Genomic DNA, 17,765 nt, shown 5'->3' with positions numbered 1-17,765 from the left:
GGAGGCAGGTGCGGTGCATATATGACAGTGGGAGATTGGGGGCATTAGTGAGAAGGGGAGGCAGGTGTCGTGCATATATGACAATGGGAGATTGGGGGTATTAGTGAGAAGGGGAGGCAGGTGTGGTGCATATATGACAATGGGAGATGGGGGGTATTAGTGAGAAGGGGAGGCAGGTGTGGTGCATATATGACAGTGGGAGATGGGGGGTATTAGTGAGAAGGGGAGGCTGGTGCGGTGCATATATGACAATGGGAGATTGGGGGTATTAGTGAGAAGGGGAGGCAGGTGCGGTGCATATATGACAGTGGGAGATTGGGGGGTATTAGTGGCAATGGGAGATTGGGGGCATTAGTGACAATGGGAGATTGGGGGCATTAGTGAGAAGGGGAGGCAGGTGTGGTGCATATATGACAATGGGAGATGGGGGCCATTAGTGACAATGGGAGATTGGGGGCATTAGTGAGAAGGGGAGGCAGGTGTGGTGCATATATGACAATGGGAGATGGGGGGCATTAGTGAGAAGGGGAGGCAGGTGTGGTGCATATATGACAATGGGAGATGGGGGGCATTAGTGAGAAGGGGAGGCAGGTGTGGTGCATATATGACAATGGGAGATGGGGGCCATTAGTGACAATGGGAGATTGGGGGCATTAGTGACAATGGGAGAATGGGGGCATTAGTGAGAAGGGGAGGCAGGTGTGGTGCATATATGACAGTGGGAGATGGGGGGTATTAGTGAGAAGGGGAGGCAGGTGCGGTGCATATATGACAATGGGAGATTGTGGGCATTAGTGACAATGGGAGATTGGGGGCATTAGTGACAATGGGAGATTGGGGGTATTAGTGAGTAGAGAGGCAGGTGTGGTGCATATATGACAATGGGAGATTGGGGGCATTAGTGAGAAGGGGAGGCAGGTGCGGTGCATATATGACAATGGGAGATTGTGGGCATTAGTGACAATGGGAGATTGGGGGCATTAGTGACAATGGGAGATTGGGGGTATTAATGAGAAGAGAGGCAGGTGTGGTGCATATATGACAATGGGAGATTGGGGGCATTAGTGAGAAGGGGAGGCAGGTGTGGTGCATATATGACAGTGGGAGATGGGGGCATTAGTGAGAAGGGGAGGCAGGTGTGGTGCATATATGACAGTGGGAGATGGGGGGTATTAGTGAGAAGGGGAGGCAGGTGCGGTGCATATATGACAATGGGAGATTGTGGGCATTAGTGACAATGGGAGATTGGGGGCATTAGTGACAATGGGAGATTGGGGGTATTAGTGAGAAGAGAGGCAGGTGTGGTGCATATATGACAATGGGAGATTCGGGGCATTAGTGAGAAGGAGAGGCAGGTGCGGTGCATATATGACAATGGGAGATTGTGGGCATTAGTGACAATGGGAGATTGGGGGCATTAGTGACAATGGGAGATTGGGGGTATTAGTGAGAAGAGAGGCAGGTGTGGTGCATATATGACAATGGGAGATTGGGGGCATTAGTGAGAATGGAGGCAGGTGTGGTGCATATATGACAATGGGAGATTGGGGGCATTAGTGAGAAGGGGAGGCAGGTGTGGTGCATATATGACAATGGGTAGGTAAGTGGCGGATCTGTGACCAGGGGCCTGGATGCATCAAGCAGCGCATTTCGGATGCATGAAGATATAAGGTCTCTATATAAGATCTCTCCTTTGCGGTGTGTGGACTTCCCAGTTTATTACCCAGAAGTCCCTCTGGGTCCTACTACGCATGTGCAGCCATCGACCAGCGTGAGCCGCAGGGGACCCTGGGAGGATCCTATTGGATCCTTCTCTGGGAAGTCTCCGAAAGGCTTCTATTAGGCAACGCCATCTATACCGGGTCCAAGCGCCGGAACGTTTCGCTCTCCACAACTTGGTGCATATGGGAAATGCGGCCAGAACTTTGAAAACGGCATTTTTGGAAGGTTTGACCTCATTATTGCCTTTGATGCGTCCCGTCCAGGTGAGAGAGAGTGGGGGGTATATGTGACATGGGGGGGAGTGGGGGCATAATGTGTCATCAAGGACCGAGAGTGAGCAGTGGGGTACATGGGGTAGCACCAGGCGTGGCTGGTACATGATGCGCCACATTGTGTTTATTTTAATTCACGTTTAATATGTGTATGTGGGGACGGGGCCCCTGGCATGTGCCGAGCACGGGGCCCCAGATAGCCGTAATCCATCACTGATCACATCCCATCGCTGCATAACATGTACAGCTAATAATCTCTCCTGTTACTGCAGCGAGTGTAATAAATATTAGTATGTACAATGTGAGACGGAGCAGTAAGAATAGAATACAGTATATAGTGGATATTCTTAAGCCCAGACATTTATGTGCAGCAAACTATAAATATATAATTGTTTTGCTCAAAATACTAACGTACCCCTTACAGGTCCCGTGTGGGGCAGAGGTGTGGGGCAGAGGTGTGGGGCGGATCACTGTATCACTGACCCTTTTCTCCGCAGGTCTGTTGGAAATACCTGAACGACACCTGTGACCAAGGAAATGCGTGTACACGGATGCACGTCTGCGGCTATTTCACGCGAGGAGAATGTAACCGCCATGTTTGCAGAAGGTCGCACCATCTACTGGAGGTGATCCCAGATCTGCTGCAGAATATACCTATCGAGGCCGTGCAGAACTTTCAGATGCTCTGCGTACTCAAACACGGACAGCGGCACCAGGAAGCAGGCACAGACACGAGAAGGGAGGCGACGCGAGGCCCGAGGGGCAGAGGCAGGGGACGGGCCAAATCTAGAGGCAGAAATCGATCTCGGGGCGTATCGCAGGACAAGAGTCGAGAAAGAGAGACGGAAGGACCAGGTATCTGGCTAATAAATTATATCATAAATAAATATATTGTTATGGTCGCTGCAAATGACCAACTTTACTGTATAATTATTAATTTCTGGTGCTGAAGGTGATTTGTGCTGAAAGGGGGTTTGGAAGATTAGAATTATTTCTAAGTTTGCAACTAACTGGATAAACTTGAAAAATTATTCTAAGCTCATCTAATATAATTTATTTTAAACCATGTTTGTTTGTTTTTCTATTGCAACCTTGTTTTTCATTTACGTTAGATAATTCCCTATTTTATACAGAATTGGCATTTTGGTTCCTTCTATGATGATCTAATGCTATTCACAAATTCATTCAGGGTCCCAGGTTCGGGGGAGATCTAGCAGCCGACCAGCATCTGAGAGTCATCGTTGTGGGTCTGAAGATGATGATGATGATGGCGAAGACAATGGTGGACATCAGAAAACTGAGCTAGACAAGTTAATGGAAGACTGGTTCTTACCCGATACATCGGGATCTGGCAACACACAAGTGGGATCAGACAGACGACCCAAATTATCTGCAGCATCATCCAACCCGCCCAAAGCGCGTCCTGTGCAGTCCGATACTACTATACCTAATGCAGCGCAAACTCGTGTAGAGCAAATATCATCTGTTAGATCAAACAAAGCAATGATTGCACCAATCGCTCCACTTATAGGATCCAGTCAGCCAATCAGAACATCCCATGTTCCACCAACATCTTCTGGTGGACTGAACTCAAATTATTCCTCTGCTGGTGAATCCGGTTTAAAAACGGTCACATCTATAAGAGATGGTATATATACTCCTCACCCAACAGCGCTCGCAGGATCTACTAAGCTGGTAATTACGCCAATCTCTGCAACGTCAAGTGCATCACCCATTGCCCAGCCCTTGACACAGTACAGACTAAACAGGCCAACATCATCTCCAGTAACACCTACATTCGCCACAACACTCCTTGGGGAGTTGTATAAATCAGACGCACAGTCCAAATTAACTGCAGCATCCTACTACACGCCAACGGCGCGTCCTTTTCAACCGAATACTACTTTACCTAACGCAGCGCAGACCAGAGCGGAGCACATATCACCTGTTGCATCCAACAAAGTAATAAGTGCACCAACTGATCCGCTTCAAAGATCCAGTCAACCACTTGGACCATCCAGTGTTCCACCAACATCTTCAGTTGGATTGACCTCAAATCAGCCAACACCGCTTACAGGAGCAAATTCAATATACAGTAAAGTGTCTAGTGACCTGAGCGCGAGGCCAACCGGCCCCCCACCTGTACCAGCTCGTTCTTTATCTACTATTACAGCACCTGCTGAGGCAGCAATATATCCCATTGGTGGTATCAGCAGTATACACGTGTCAAGTGTCTATATTAATCACTTATCCAGGCTATCTGGGGGAGCTGACCAACATCCACGCAATGCCCTCGCCAGCGTAAAACCAGTGTCAAGACTTGACCTCAACCAATCTTCCAGCACCAGATCAGCAGATGAAGTTCCCAAACCTCAGCCGGTTGACAAAACGTCCCCAGATAGACCTACGTCATCCAGCAAATGTAAGCTCTTGTGTCCAGTCTCTGTGGCAGGGTGAGGTTGTTTTAATAGGGCTGAGATCTATTAAAATACAAACCATGAATGGTTACTGTGTGTGTGTGTGTATATGTATATATATATATATATATATATATATATATATATATATGGGTATGTATGTATGCCCCTGTGTTTGTGATCTAGAAGCACTGGTCGTTCATTGAGAATAGGGGGCTCCCCTTGACCTGATGAGGAAAGGAGAGCCAGGACAGGTGCCCTGAGTCATAGGAGACTGCTCAGAAGTTAGTTATGATATAACACAAGGGGGGCACAGACACAGGGGCGAAGCTAGGCTCTCTCTCACCTGGAGCAAAGAATCAGTTTGGCACCCTTCCCCCGCCTGCCTCCCAGTAATGTCCGCCACCACTGCCCCTACTCATTCTCCCCCGTCCTACAGTACCGGCGTAGTGTCACACGGATGTAGCACACTAGTGTACACTGACACTTTTTCTTGCATTGTTAGATATTCGCCTGCGTCACATCTCTGTTAGGATCTGATGATATTACCCGGACACATCGCTATAAGAAGACTTTCGTTTTATATTTCATTATAAAATGCCATAGTCATCTCTACTGGTCACCAGCCAACATAATACATTAGTGTGCAGAGGTTATTGCCCCTCCCGCCGTATCTCTCACTATCCCTTCATATCTCACTGTCTCTCCAAATCCAACTGCCCCTCCATATCCCTCACTGCCTCCCCCCATATCTCTTTCACTGCCCCTCCATATCCCTCACTGCCTCCCCCCATATCTCTTTCACTGCCCCTCCATATCCCTCACTGCCTCCCCCCATATCTTTCACTGCCCCTCCATATCCCTCACTGCCTCCCCCCATATCTCTTTCACTGCCCCTCCATATCCCTCACTGCCTCCCCCCCATATCTCTTTCACTGCCTCTCCATATCCCTCACTGCCTCCCCCCATATCTCTTTCACTGCCTCTCCATATCCCTCACTGCCTCCCCCCATATCTTTCACTGCCTCTCCATATCCCTCACTGCCTCCCCCCATATCTCTTTCACTGCCCCTCCATATCCCTCACTGCCTCCCCCCCATATCTCGTTCACTGCCTCTCCATATCCCTCACTGCCTCTCCATGTCCCTCACTGCCTCCCCCATATCTCTTTCACTGCTCCTCCATATCCCTCACTGCCTCCCCCCATATCTCTTTCACTGCCTCTCCATGTCCCTCACTGCCTCCCCCCATATCTTTCACTGCCCCTCCATATCCCTCACTGCCTCCCCCCCATATCTCTTTCACTGCCCCTCCATATCCCTCACTGCCTCCTCCCCATATCTTTCACTACCCCTCCATATCCCTCACTGCCTCCCCCCCATATCTCTTTCACTGCCCCTCCATATGCCTCACTGCCTCCCCACCATATCTTTCACTGCCCCTCCATATCCCTCACTGCCTCCCCCCCATATCTTTTTCACTGCCCCTCCATATCCCTCACTGCCTCCCCCGATATCTTTCACTGCCCCTCCATATCCCTCACTGTCTCCCCCCATATCTCTTTCACTGCCCCTCCATGTCCCTCACTGCCTCCCCATATCTCTATCACTGCCCCTCCATGTCCCTCGCTGCCTCCCCCCCATATCTTTCACTGCCTCTCCATGTCCCTCACTGCCTCCCCCCATATCTCTTTCACTGCCCCTCCATATCCCTCACTGCCTCCCCCCATATCCCTCACTGCCTCCCCCCCATATCTTTCACTGCCTCTCCATATCCCTCACTGCCTTCCCCCCCATATCTTTCACTGCCTCTCCATATCCATCACTGCCTCCCCCCATATCTTTTTCACTGCCCTCCATATCCCTCACTGCCTCCCCCCATATCTCTTTCACTGCCCCTCCATATCCCTCACTGCCTCCCCCCATATCTCTTTCACTGCCCCTCCATATCCCTCACTGCCTCCCCCCATATCTCTTTCACTGCCCCTCCATATCCCTCACTGCCTCCCCCCATATCTCTTTCACTGCCCCTCCATATCTCTTTCACTGCCCCTCCATATCCCTCACTGCCTCCCCCCATATCTCTTTCACTGCCTCTCCATGTCCCTCACTGCCTCCCCCCATATCTTTCACTGCCCCTCCATATCCCTCACTGCCTCCCCCCCATATCTCTTTCACTGCCCCTCCATATCCCTCACTGCCTCCTCCCCATATCTTTCACTACCCCTCCATATCCCTCACTGCCTCCCCCCCCATATCTTTCACTGCCTCTCCATATCCATCACTGCCTCCCCCCATATCTTTCTCTGCCTCTCCATATCCCTCACTGCCTCCCCCCATATCTCTTTCACTGCCTCTCCATATCCCTCACTGCCTCCCAATATCTCTTTCACTGCCCCTCCATGTCCCTCGCTGCCTCCCCCCAATATCTTTCACTGCCTCTCCATGTCCCTCGCTGCCTCCCCCATATCGCTTTCACTGCCCCTCCATATCCCTCACTGCCTCCCCCCCATATCCCTCACTGCCTCCCCCCCATATCTTTCACTGCCTCTCCATATCCCTCACTGCCTCCCCCCCATATCTCTTTCACTGCCTCTCCATATCCCTCACTGCCTCCCCCTATATCTTTAACTGCCTCTCCATATCCCTCACTGCCTCCCCCCATATCTCTTTCACTGCCTCTCCATATCCCTCACTGCCCCCCCAAAATCTCTTTCACTGCCCCTCCATATCCCTCACTGCCTCTCCCCCATATCTTTCACTGCCCCTCCATATCCCTCACTGCCTCCCCCCATATCTCTTTCACTGCCTCTCCATATCCCTCACTGCCTCCCCCCATATCTCTTTCACTGCCTCTCCATATCCCTCACTGCCTCCCCCCATATCTCTTTCACTGCCCCTCCATATCCCTCACTGCCTCTCCCCCATATCTTTCACTGCCCCTCCATATCCCTCACTGCCTCCCCCATATCTCTTTCACTGCCCCTCCATATCCCTCACTGCCTCCCCCAATATCTTTCACTGCCTCTCCATATCCCACACTGCCTCCCCCCATATCTCTTTCACTGCCCCTCCATATCCCTCACTGCCTCCCCCCATATCTTTCACTGCCCCTCCATATCCCTCACTGCCTCCCCCCATATCTCTTTCACTGCCCCTCCATATCCCTCACTGCCTCCCCCATATCTCTTTCACTGCCCCTCCATATCCCTCACTGCCTCCCCCCATATCTCTTTCACTGCCCCTCCATATCCCTCACTGCCTCCGCCCCATATCTTTCACTGCCCTTCCATATCCCTCACTGCCTCCTCCCATATCTCTTTCACTGCCTCTCCATATCCCTCACTGCCTCCCCCCATATCTCTTTCACTGCCCTTCCGTGTACCTCACTGCCTCCCCCATATCGCTTTCACTGCCCCTCCATGTCCCTCACTTCCTCCCCCCATATCGCTTTCACTGCCCCTCCATGTCCCTCACTGCCTCCCCCCCATATCTCTTTCACTGCCCCTCCATATCCCTCACTGCCTCCTCCCCATATCTTTCACTGCCCCTCCATATCCCTCACTGCCTCCCCCCCATATCTCTTTCACTGCCCCTCCATATCCCTCACTGCCTCCCCCCCTTATCTTTCACTGCCCCTCCATATCCCTCACTGCCTCCCCCCCATATCTCTTTCACTGCCCCTCCATATCCCTCACTGCCTCCCCCCATATCTCTTTCACTGCCCCTCCATATCCCTCACTGCCTCCCCCCATATCTCTTTCACTGCCCCTCCATGTCCCTCACTGCCTCCCCCCCATATATTTCACTGCCTCTCCATGTCCCTCACTGCCTCCCCCCATATCTCTTTCACTGCCCCACCATATGCCGCACTGCCTCCCCCCATATCCCTCACTGCCTCCCCCCCATATCTTTCACTGCCTCTCCATGTCCCTCACTGCCTCCCCCCCGTATCTCTTTCACTGCCTCTCCATATCCCTCACTGCCTCCCCCCATATCTTTCACTGCCTCTCCATATCCCTCACTGCCTCCCCCCATATCTCTTTCACTGCCCCTCCATATCCCTCACTGCCTCCCCCCCATATCTTTCACTGCCCCTCCATATCCCTCACTGCCTCCCCCCCATATCTTTCACTGCCCCTCCATATCCCTCACTGCCTCCCCCCATATCTCTTTCACTGCCCCTCCATATCCCTCACTGCCTCCCCCCATATCTCTTTCACTGCCCCTCCATATCCCTCACTGCCTCCCCCATATCTCTTTCACTGCCCCTCCATATCCCTCACTGCCTCCCCCCATATCTCTTTCACTGCCCCTCCATATCCCTCACTGCCTCCCCCCCATATCTTTCACTGCCCCTCCATATCCCTCACTGCCTCCTCCCATATCTCTTTCACTGCCTCTCCATATCCCTCACTGCCTCCCCCCATATCTCTTTCACTACCCCTCCGTGTCCCTCACTGCCTCCCCCATATCGCTTTCACTGCCCCTCCATGTCCCTCACTTCCTCCCCCCATATCGCTTTCACTGCCCCTCCATATCCCTCACTGCCTCCCCCCCATATCTCTTTCACTGCCTCCCCCCCATATCTTTCACTGCCCCTCCATATCCCTCACTGCCTCCCCCCCATATCTTTCACTGCCTCTCCATGTCCCTCACTGCCTCCCCCCATATCTTTCACTGCCCCTCCATATCCCTCACTGCCTCCCCCCATATCTCTTTCACTGCCCCTCCGTGTCCCTCACTGCCTCCCCCCCATATCTTTCACTGCCCCTCCATATCCCTCACTGCCTCCCCCCCATATCTTTCACTGCCCCTCCATATCCCTCACTGCCTCCCCCCCATATCTTTCACTGCCTCTCCATGTCCCTCACTGCCTCCCCCCATATCTTTCACTGCCCCTCCATATCCCTCACTGCCTCCCCCCCATATCTCTTTCACTGCCTCTCCATATCCATCACTGCCTCCCCCCATATCTTTCACTGCCTCTCCATATCCCTCACTGCCTCCCCCCATATCTCTTTCACTGCCTCTCCATATCCCTCACTGCCTCCCAATATCTCTTTCACTGCCCCTCCATGTCCCTCGCTGCCTCCCCCCAATATCTTTCACTGCCTCTCCATATCCCTCACTGCCTCCCCCCCATATCTCTTTCACTGCCTCTCCATATCCCTCACTGCCTCCCCCTATATCTTTAACTGCCTCTCCATATCCCTCACTGCCTCCCCCCATATCTCTTTCACTGCCTCTCCATATCCCTCACTGCCTCCCCCCATATCTCTTTCACTTCCCCTCCATATCCCTCACTGCCTCTCCCCCATATCTTTCACTGCCCCTCCATATCCCTCACTGCCTCCCCCCATATCTCTTTCACTGCCTCTCCATATCCCTCACTGCCTCCCCCCATATCTCTTTCACTGCCTCTCCATATCCCTCACTGCCTCCCCCCATATCTCTTTCACTGCCCCTCCATATCCCTCACTGCCTCTCCCCCATATCTTTCACTGCCCCTCCATATCCCTCACTGCCACCCCCATATCTCTTTCACTGCCCCTCCATATCCCTCACTGCCTCCCCCAATATCTTTCACTGCCTCTCCATATCCCACACTGCCTCCCCCCATATCTCTTTCACTGCCCCTCCATATCCCTCACTGCCTCCCCCCCATATCTTTCACTGCCCCTCCATATCCCTCACTGCCTCCTCCCATATCTCTTTCACTGCCTCTCCATATCCCTCACTGCCTCGCCCCATATCTCTTTCACTGCCCCTCCGTGTCCCTCACTGCCTCCCCCATATCACTTTCACTGCCCCTCCATGTCCCTCACTTCCTCCCCCATATCGCTTTCACTGCCCCTCCATATCCCTCACTGCCTCCCCCCCCATATCTCTTTCACTGCCCCTCCATATCCCTCACTGCCTCCTCCCCATATCTCTCACTGCCCCTCCATATCCCTCACTGCCTCCCCCCCATATCTCTTTCACTGCCCCTCCATATCCCTCACTGCCTCCCCCCCTTATCTTTCACTGCCCCTCCATATCCCTCACTGCCTCCCCCCCATATCTCTTTCACTGCCCCTCCATATCCCTCACTGCCTCCCCCCATATTTCTTTCACTGCCCCTCCATATCCCTCACTGCCTCCCCCCATATCTCTTTCACTGCCCCTCCATGTCCCTCACTGCCTCCCCCCCATATCTTTCACTGCCTCTCCATGTCCCTCACTGCCTCCCCCCATATCTCTTTCACTGCCCCACCATATGCCTCACTGCCTCCCCCCATATCCCTCACTGCCTCCCCCCCATATCTTTCACTGCCTCTCCATATCCCTCACTGCCTCCCCCCGTATCTCTTTCACTGCCTCTCCATATCCCTCACTGCCTCCCCCCATATCTTTCACTGCCTCTCCATATCCCTCACTGCCTCCCCCCATATCTCTTTCACTGCCCCTCCATATCCCTCACTGCCTCCCCCCCCATATCTTTCACTGCCCCTCCATATCCCTCACTGCCTCCCCCCCATATCTTTCACTGCCCCTCCATATCCCTCACTGCCTCCCCCCATATCTCTTTCACTGCCCCTCCATATCCCTCACTGCCTCCCCCCATATCTCTTTCACTGCCCCTCCATATCCCTCACTGCCTCCCCCATATCTCTTTCACTGCCCCTCCATATCCCTCACTGCCTCCCCCCATATCTCTTTCACTGCCCCTCCATATCCCTCACTGCCTCCCCCCCATATCTTTCACTGCCCCTCCATATCCCTCTCTGCCTCCTCCCATATCTCTTTCACTGCCTCTCCATATCCCTCACTGCCTCCCCCCATATCTCTTTCACTGCCCCTCCGTGTCCCTCACTGCCTCCCCATATCGCTTTCACTGCCCCTCCATGTCCCTCACTTCCTCCCCCCATATCGCTTTCACTGCCCCTCCATATCCCTCACTGCCTCCCCCCATATCTCTTTCACTGCCCCTCCATATCTCTCTTATTGCCCCCTTCATATCTCTAACTACCCCTCCATATCACTCCCACCGCCTCTCCATATCACACCCACCGCCTCTCCATAGCTCTCACTGCCCCTCCATAGCTCTCACTGTCTCTCCATAGCTCTCACTGCCTCTCCATAGCTCTCACTGCCTCTCCATAGCTCTCATTGTCTTTCCATAGCTCTCACTGCCTCTCCATAGCTCTCACTGTCTCTCCATAGCTCTCGCTGCCTCTCCATAGCTCTCACTGCCTCTCCATAGCTCTCACTGCCTCTCCATAGCTCTCACTGTCTCTCACTGGCCCCCCTCCATAGCTCTCTCTCACTGGCCCCCCTCCATAGCGCTCTCACACTGGCCTCCCTCCATAGCACTCTCTCACTGGCCTCCCTCCATAGCGCTCTCTCACTAGCCTCCCTCCGTAGCAACCAACAGATTCTAGCTATTATCTCGCAGAAGGTGCTTGTTAAATGTTAAGTAGAATCTGATTGGTTGCTATGGGCAACATTTCCACTTATAAAAACTCTAATTTTTGTAAATATACCCCTCTCACTGGCCTCATCCGTAGCTCTCTCTCACTGGCCTCATCCGTAGCTCTCTCTCACTGGCCTCATCCGTAGCTCTCTCTCACTGGCCTCATCCGTAGCTCTCTCTCACTGCCCCCCTCCATAGCTCTCTCTCACTGCCCCCTCCTTAGCTCTCTCTCACTGCCCCCCTCCATAGCTCTCTCTCACTGCCCCCCTCCATAGCTCTCTCTCACTGCCCCCCTCCATAGCTCTCTCTCACTGCCGCCCTCCATAGCTCTCTCTCACTGCCCCCCTCCATAGCTCTCTCTCACTGCCGCCCTCCATAGCTCTCTCTCACTGCCCCCCTCCATAGCTCTCTCTCACTGCCCCCCTCCATAGCTCTCTCTCACTGCCCCCCTCCATAGCTCTCTCACTGCTCCCTCCATAGCTCTCTCTCACTGCCCCCCCTTTATAGCTCTCTCTCACTGCCCCCCCTCCATAGCTCTCTCTCACTGCCCCCCCTCCATAGCTCTCTCTCACTGCCCCCCTCCATAGCTCTCTCTCACTGCCCCCCTCCATAGCTCTCTCTCACTGCCCCCCTCCATAGCTCTCTCTCACTGCCCCCCTCCATAGCTCTCTCTCACTGCCCCCCTCCATAGCTCTCTCTCACTGCCCCCCTCCATAGCTCTCTCTCACTGCCCCCCTCCATAGCTCTCTCTCACTGCCCCCCTCCATAGCTCTCTCTCACTGCCCCCCCTCCATAGCTCTCTCTCACTGCCCCCCCTCCATAGCTCTCTCTCACTGCCCCCCTCCATAGCTCTCTCTCACTGCCCCCCTCCATAGCTCTTTCTCACTGCCCCCCCTCCATAGCTCTCTCTCACTGCCCCCCTCCATAGCTCTCTCTCACTGCTCCCTCCATAGCTCTCTCTCACTGCTCCCTCCATAGCTCTCTCTCACTGCCCCCCCTCCATAGCTCTCTCTCACTGCCCCCCCTCCATAGCTCTCTCTCACTGCCCCCCTCCATAGCTCTCTCTCACTGCCCCCCTCCATAGCTCTCTCTCACTGCCCCCCTCCATAGCTCTCTCTCACTGCCCCCCTCCATAGCTCTCTCTCACTGCCCCCCTCCATAGCTCTCTCTCACTGCCCCCCTCCATAGCTCTCTCTCACTGCCCCCCTCCATAGCTCTCTCTCACTGCCCCCCTCCATAGCTCTCTCTCACTGCCCCCCCTCCATAGCTCTCTCTCACTGCCCCCCCTCCATAGCTCTCTCTCACTGCCCCCCCTCCATAGCTCTCTCTCACTGCCCCCCTCCATAGCTCTCTCTCACTGCCCCCCTCCATAGCTCTTTCTCACTGCCCCCCCTCCATAGCTCTTTCTCACTGCCCCCCTCCATAGCTCTCTCTCACTGCCCCCCCCCCTCCATAGCTCTTTCTCACTGCCCCCCTCCATAGCTCTTTCTCACTGCCCCCCTCCATAGCTCTCTCTCACTGCCCCCTCCATAGCTCTCTCACTGCCCTCCTCCATAGCTCTCTCACTGCCCCCTCCATAGCTCTCTCACTGCCCTCTCCATAGCTCTCTCACTGCCCTCTCCATAGCTCTCTCACTGCCCTCTCCATAGCTCTCTCACTGCGCTCTCCATAGCTCTCTCACTGCCCTCTCCATAGCTCTCTCACTGCCCTCTCCATAGCTCTCTCACTGCCCCCCTCCATAGCTCCCTCTCACTGAATTAGACAAACTAGTGTGTATGGACTGAGCAATCCATAGATGGACCACACTATCCGTGAAATGGGCGCTTTGGGGACTTAACTGGCAAGCGAACATTGCATTCATGAGAGAATCTTGTGCGTGTAGGCCAGCTTTCGCGTTCGATTCTAGCGGACAGAGAAGGGCGCCTTTTTCAGGAGGATATTTTGTAACCAGCATGGGCCGGGTGTTTTCTCTTTTTGTGTGTGTGTCTGTGTAAAATATATATATAATTTGGCATGGGTGGGAGCGGGGTTGGCGGTGAGGAGTAGAGTGCAGCAGGAGTTGCGATGAGCCGGGGAGAGCTGTCACTGTAAAGCATCAGATAGTGAATCCTGCGGCTGCCTGTTTCTGGATGGGGTCCTACAACGCAGTGCATTGTGGGATATCAGACAGGAAGGGATCTGAGGAGCGATGCTGCAGAACGGCGCTGACGATCACAAGTAAAGGTAAGTGGGGGGGTATGGAGAGGCGCAAATGGAGAGACATGGAGGAGACAAATAGATAGACATGGAGGGTGGCAGTGAGAGAGACATGAAGGGTGGCAGTGGGAGAGACATGGAGGGTGGAGGGTGGCAGTAGAGAGAGACATGGAGGGGGGCAAAGGGATAGACCTGGAGGGGTCAAAGGGATAGAAACATGGAGGGGCCAAATGGAGAGACATGGAGGGGCCAAAGGGAGAAAGACGGAGAGTGCAAGGGGAGAAAAACGGAGGGGGCAATGGGAGAGAGAGAGAGACGGAGGGGCCAATGGGAGAGAGAGAGACGGAGTGGGCAATGGGAGAAAGACGGAGGGGGCAATGGGAGAGAGAGAGAGACGGAGGGGGCAATGGGAGAGAGAGAGACGGAGTGGGCAATGGGAGAGAGAGAGACGGAGTGGGCAATGGGAGAGAGAGAGACGGAGTGGGCAATGGGAGAGAGAGAGACGGAGGGGGCAATGGGAGAGAGCGTGAGACGGAGGGGGCAATGGGAGAAAAATGAACGGAGCAATGGGAGAAAAATGAAGGGAGCAATGGGAGAGAGACGGAGAGGGCAATGGGTAAGAATAGCTCTTTTTCTCTTTTTTTAAATGCTTACTATGTTATTTTGACCTAACTATTTAAAAAATGGGAATGCTCTGTAATCATATTGGCTTAGGGGTGCCTTCAAAAAATTATGGAGACCCTAAGGGTGCCTCGAACAGGGAAAGTTTGTGAACCACTGCCCTAAGCGTTATATGTTTAACTTGGCGCCACATATATGAAGTGTCAGCTGTAACGCGGCCGCTCCTCACATGGAAGCTGCTAATTATACAATGTATTTTTATTTTATCTCAGCGACGCCTGGAAAAGCCCCCGATATCTGTCTGTCCAATATCTGGATGTACTGCAAGCTGGGAGGTAAGTGCTGAGGAGCCTAACACATCAGCAGAGAGACTTTGTAGTGTATTTACTAAGCAGCGGTTTTTCAATGGGATTAAAACGGCAAAAATATTGAATGCAAAACCAGGCGCAACTTGCATTAATATTATTGTTTTTTTAAATACCAGAACCATGGACAGACGGCAGCATTGAAATGACCATCTCTTAGTAAATCTGCCCTTATTCTCCTTAGGCTGTAATGTGAAGCAAATATGAGATTCCTGAACCCCGTTATAGCAATATAACTCGTATATCAACATATTTTTATATAAATAATATAAAAAGCATTCTGGGGTGTTTTTTTTATATTCATTCTATTATTATCTCGTTACGGGTTATATAATGACTCTTCCTATTACACATCCTCTGTGATATGTGACCTTAGATTTGCTATTACACATCACCTGTTCTAGCGGTGGCTACTGGTTAGCGTCCCGTATAACGTCAGGTGTCCTCTGCCCGCAGGTAACTGCCCGGATATGCACTTCTACTTACCATACCGCTGGCAAGTCTTCAACGGAGGAGATTGGGAAGATGTTTCCAATATGGAGAATGTTGAGAAGGCCTACTGCGACCCTAAGGTTACCAGGTAGGATCCCAAATCACAGCCTGTTGGCTACGTTATGGTGCCCGCGGCTGGCGACTGTACTGTCCACATGTGTGTGGGGCTTATTACGGAGATGCTCATTGGTCGGTGTGCGCAGGGCATTAGTAACGTGTCGGTGTGCGGAGGCCATTAGTAGCCATCTCAGTAACTATGGATAACATTGTGTTGGACTCACATCTACTGGGAGGAGATAGATTTCATGAAAATTGACGTTTAAAGGGGAATTATAGGGAAAACAAAAAAATCCGCAAACAGTAGCTAAAAACCCCAGGAGTACTGGGATACGGGTACATTAGGGGTAAAGCGCAATATTATTCCCTTACAACCTGCTGCTACGATTTCCTGCCACCGCGACTTGTCAAACAGCCGCGTTACAGACGGCTGACGCCGCTCTAACCAGAAATATAAAATATTCTCATTGTTTGATTTTGAAAACATTCTGGGGCTGATTTTGGCGTTTGGCCTTTTTGGTTTCACGGAAAATGCGCAGATGTGTATTGCTCTTGCTTGCAAACCCCCCCCCCCTCCCCCCAAAAAAGCGTGCGTCCGTATGCAGATTTGAACAATCGCACGGAACAGGGGAAGGAAGGGGCTGGACATACTCTGTCCGAGTGCAGCCTGGCGTTTGTCTTGTAATTGCGGCTGAGAGCGTCAGGAGACACAGATGCACCTGTTCGTTACCGTATCACTTGCGGGTGCCTGCGGGCTGGTGTAGACGCACGGTCACGATGGCGGACGCCAGCATTTGCGAGCCTCTGGCTGATTCACCTCGAAAGCTGAGTTTACTTGCGTGTTTTTTGAGGCCGCCGCATCAGCCTGATTCAGAGGGGCGCACTAACTGCATGCAATGCTGATTCCTCACATAGTTGAGGGACTATTTACTACTGTGTATGCACAAAATATTCTGAAAACCCAGACGACACATGTGTTACCCTGAGTGTGCGCACAAATGCGCTGTTGCCTATGGGTTTACTGGTATCGGAAACGGAGAGGTGAAACCATCTCATGGGCGTGTCAGTAACAGTGGCTGCGTTCCCAGACACACCGTCGCTGCCCCAAAAGGCCATGGTCCGACGGAGACTCCGCACCTTTGGCAGGTGCAAGTGTTGATATTGCACGCAAAGGTGCACTTGATGGTGCAACGGTGGTGCACGTGATGGTGCGACGGTGGTGCACGTGATGGTGCACATGACGGAGTATCCAGAGCCAGTGCACAGGCAGTGAAATAGGGCGTCTCTGGGCTTGTACATCCCGGCGCACGGTAGAACACAAGGGGAGAGCTGATACTAGCATTTGCATATTATCGCACCCGCGACTCCGGCAACAGACGCTAGAGTGAACGCCTCTGAATCAGGCCCTCTGCATACCTGTGAGTGATGTACCAAAGCCAAATCCCTATCTATGGTGTTCATGTAACAGCCATGATTTCCCATAGGTAGAGGGGTTGCATGTATATTGTATTTACTTCAGATGCGACAGACTTGAACCCTTTATTGATGCCCGGGTCATAGAAAATAATTACAGTACCACCTCTGTAACGCAGGCTGACATATTACAGGTAAATGGTGCAGATAATTTTATTTATGCTCTATATGTGAGCAATGAAAATAACCAGTTCTGCTGATTATAGAAGGACGGTGGAAGCAGAAAGAGAGCAGCGTACAGACTGCCATGTATCACGCAGGGGAACCTGTCGCTACGTGTTACACAATAACGATCTCACCCTTTAACGTTTTCTCTTGTGCAGAAATAACGCCACAATGTTTCACATTTTACAAATGGATTCAATGTTAAACCAATATGATTGCCAGGTTGTGACCGTGGACCTGTCGCAGATGTGCAACGCAAGCGGGCACTATTTTTAGGCTGCGCGACTGCGCCGCACTGCGGATATGCCCTGATGGTCGCTGCTGAAAGAAGTACGACAAATTTGGATGCAGAGAGAGGCAATTTCAGTGGGCATTTTTGGGTGGTAACGGCGGTGGCTAGCCAGACGCGGGCGTGTCGACTATTGGTGACGGCGTCTTTTGCCGCAGTTGCGCTGACACAGACGGCCATGTTCAGAGATTCTGCACCTCCATAGGGCTGGTACAATCTCTCATGGTGCGTCCTTAGTACG

The 17,765-nt window shown here is 52.6% G+C and overlaps 1 protein-coding gene across 2 annotated transcripts in view; it reads left to right on the top strand.

The window, feature by feature from the left end:
- The window catches only part of LOC148525693 (zinc finger CCCH-type antiviral protein 1-like), a 50,266-nt gene that overhangs the window by 13,593 nt on the left and 18,908 nt on the right, over positions 1-17,765 (top strand). For both annotated transcript variants that reach the window (XM_088470603.1, XM_088470605.1), the window contains exons 3-6: positions 2,492-2,849; positions 3,184-4,416; positions 14,956-15,018; positions 15,505-15,628. In XM_088470603.1, coding sequence (XP_088326729.1) covers positions 2,492-2,849; positions 3,184-4,416; positions 14,956-15,018; positions 15,505-15,628 — 1,778 coding nt within the window. The remainder of the gene's footprint in view (positions 1-2,491; positions 2,850-3,183; positions 4,417-14,955; positions 15,019-15,504; positions 15,629-17,765) is intronic.

This window comes from Taudactylus pleione, unplaced genomic scaffold, assembly GCF_031769625.1.
Source record: "Taudactylus pleione unplaced genomic scaffold, aTauple2 ptg000101l, whole genome shotgun sequence".
NCBI classification, from domain to species: Eukaryota; Metazoa; Chordata; class Amphibia; order Anura; family Myobatrachidae; genus Taudactylus; species Taudactylus pleione.
This window is presented reverse-complemented; position numbering and strand designations above follow the sequence as displayed.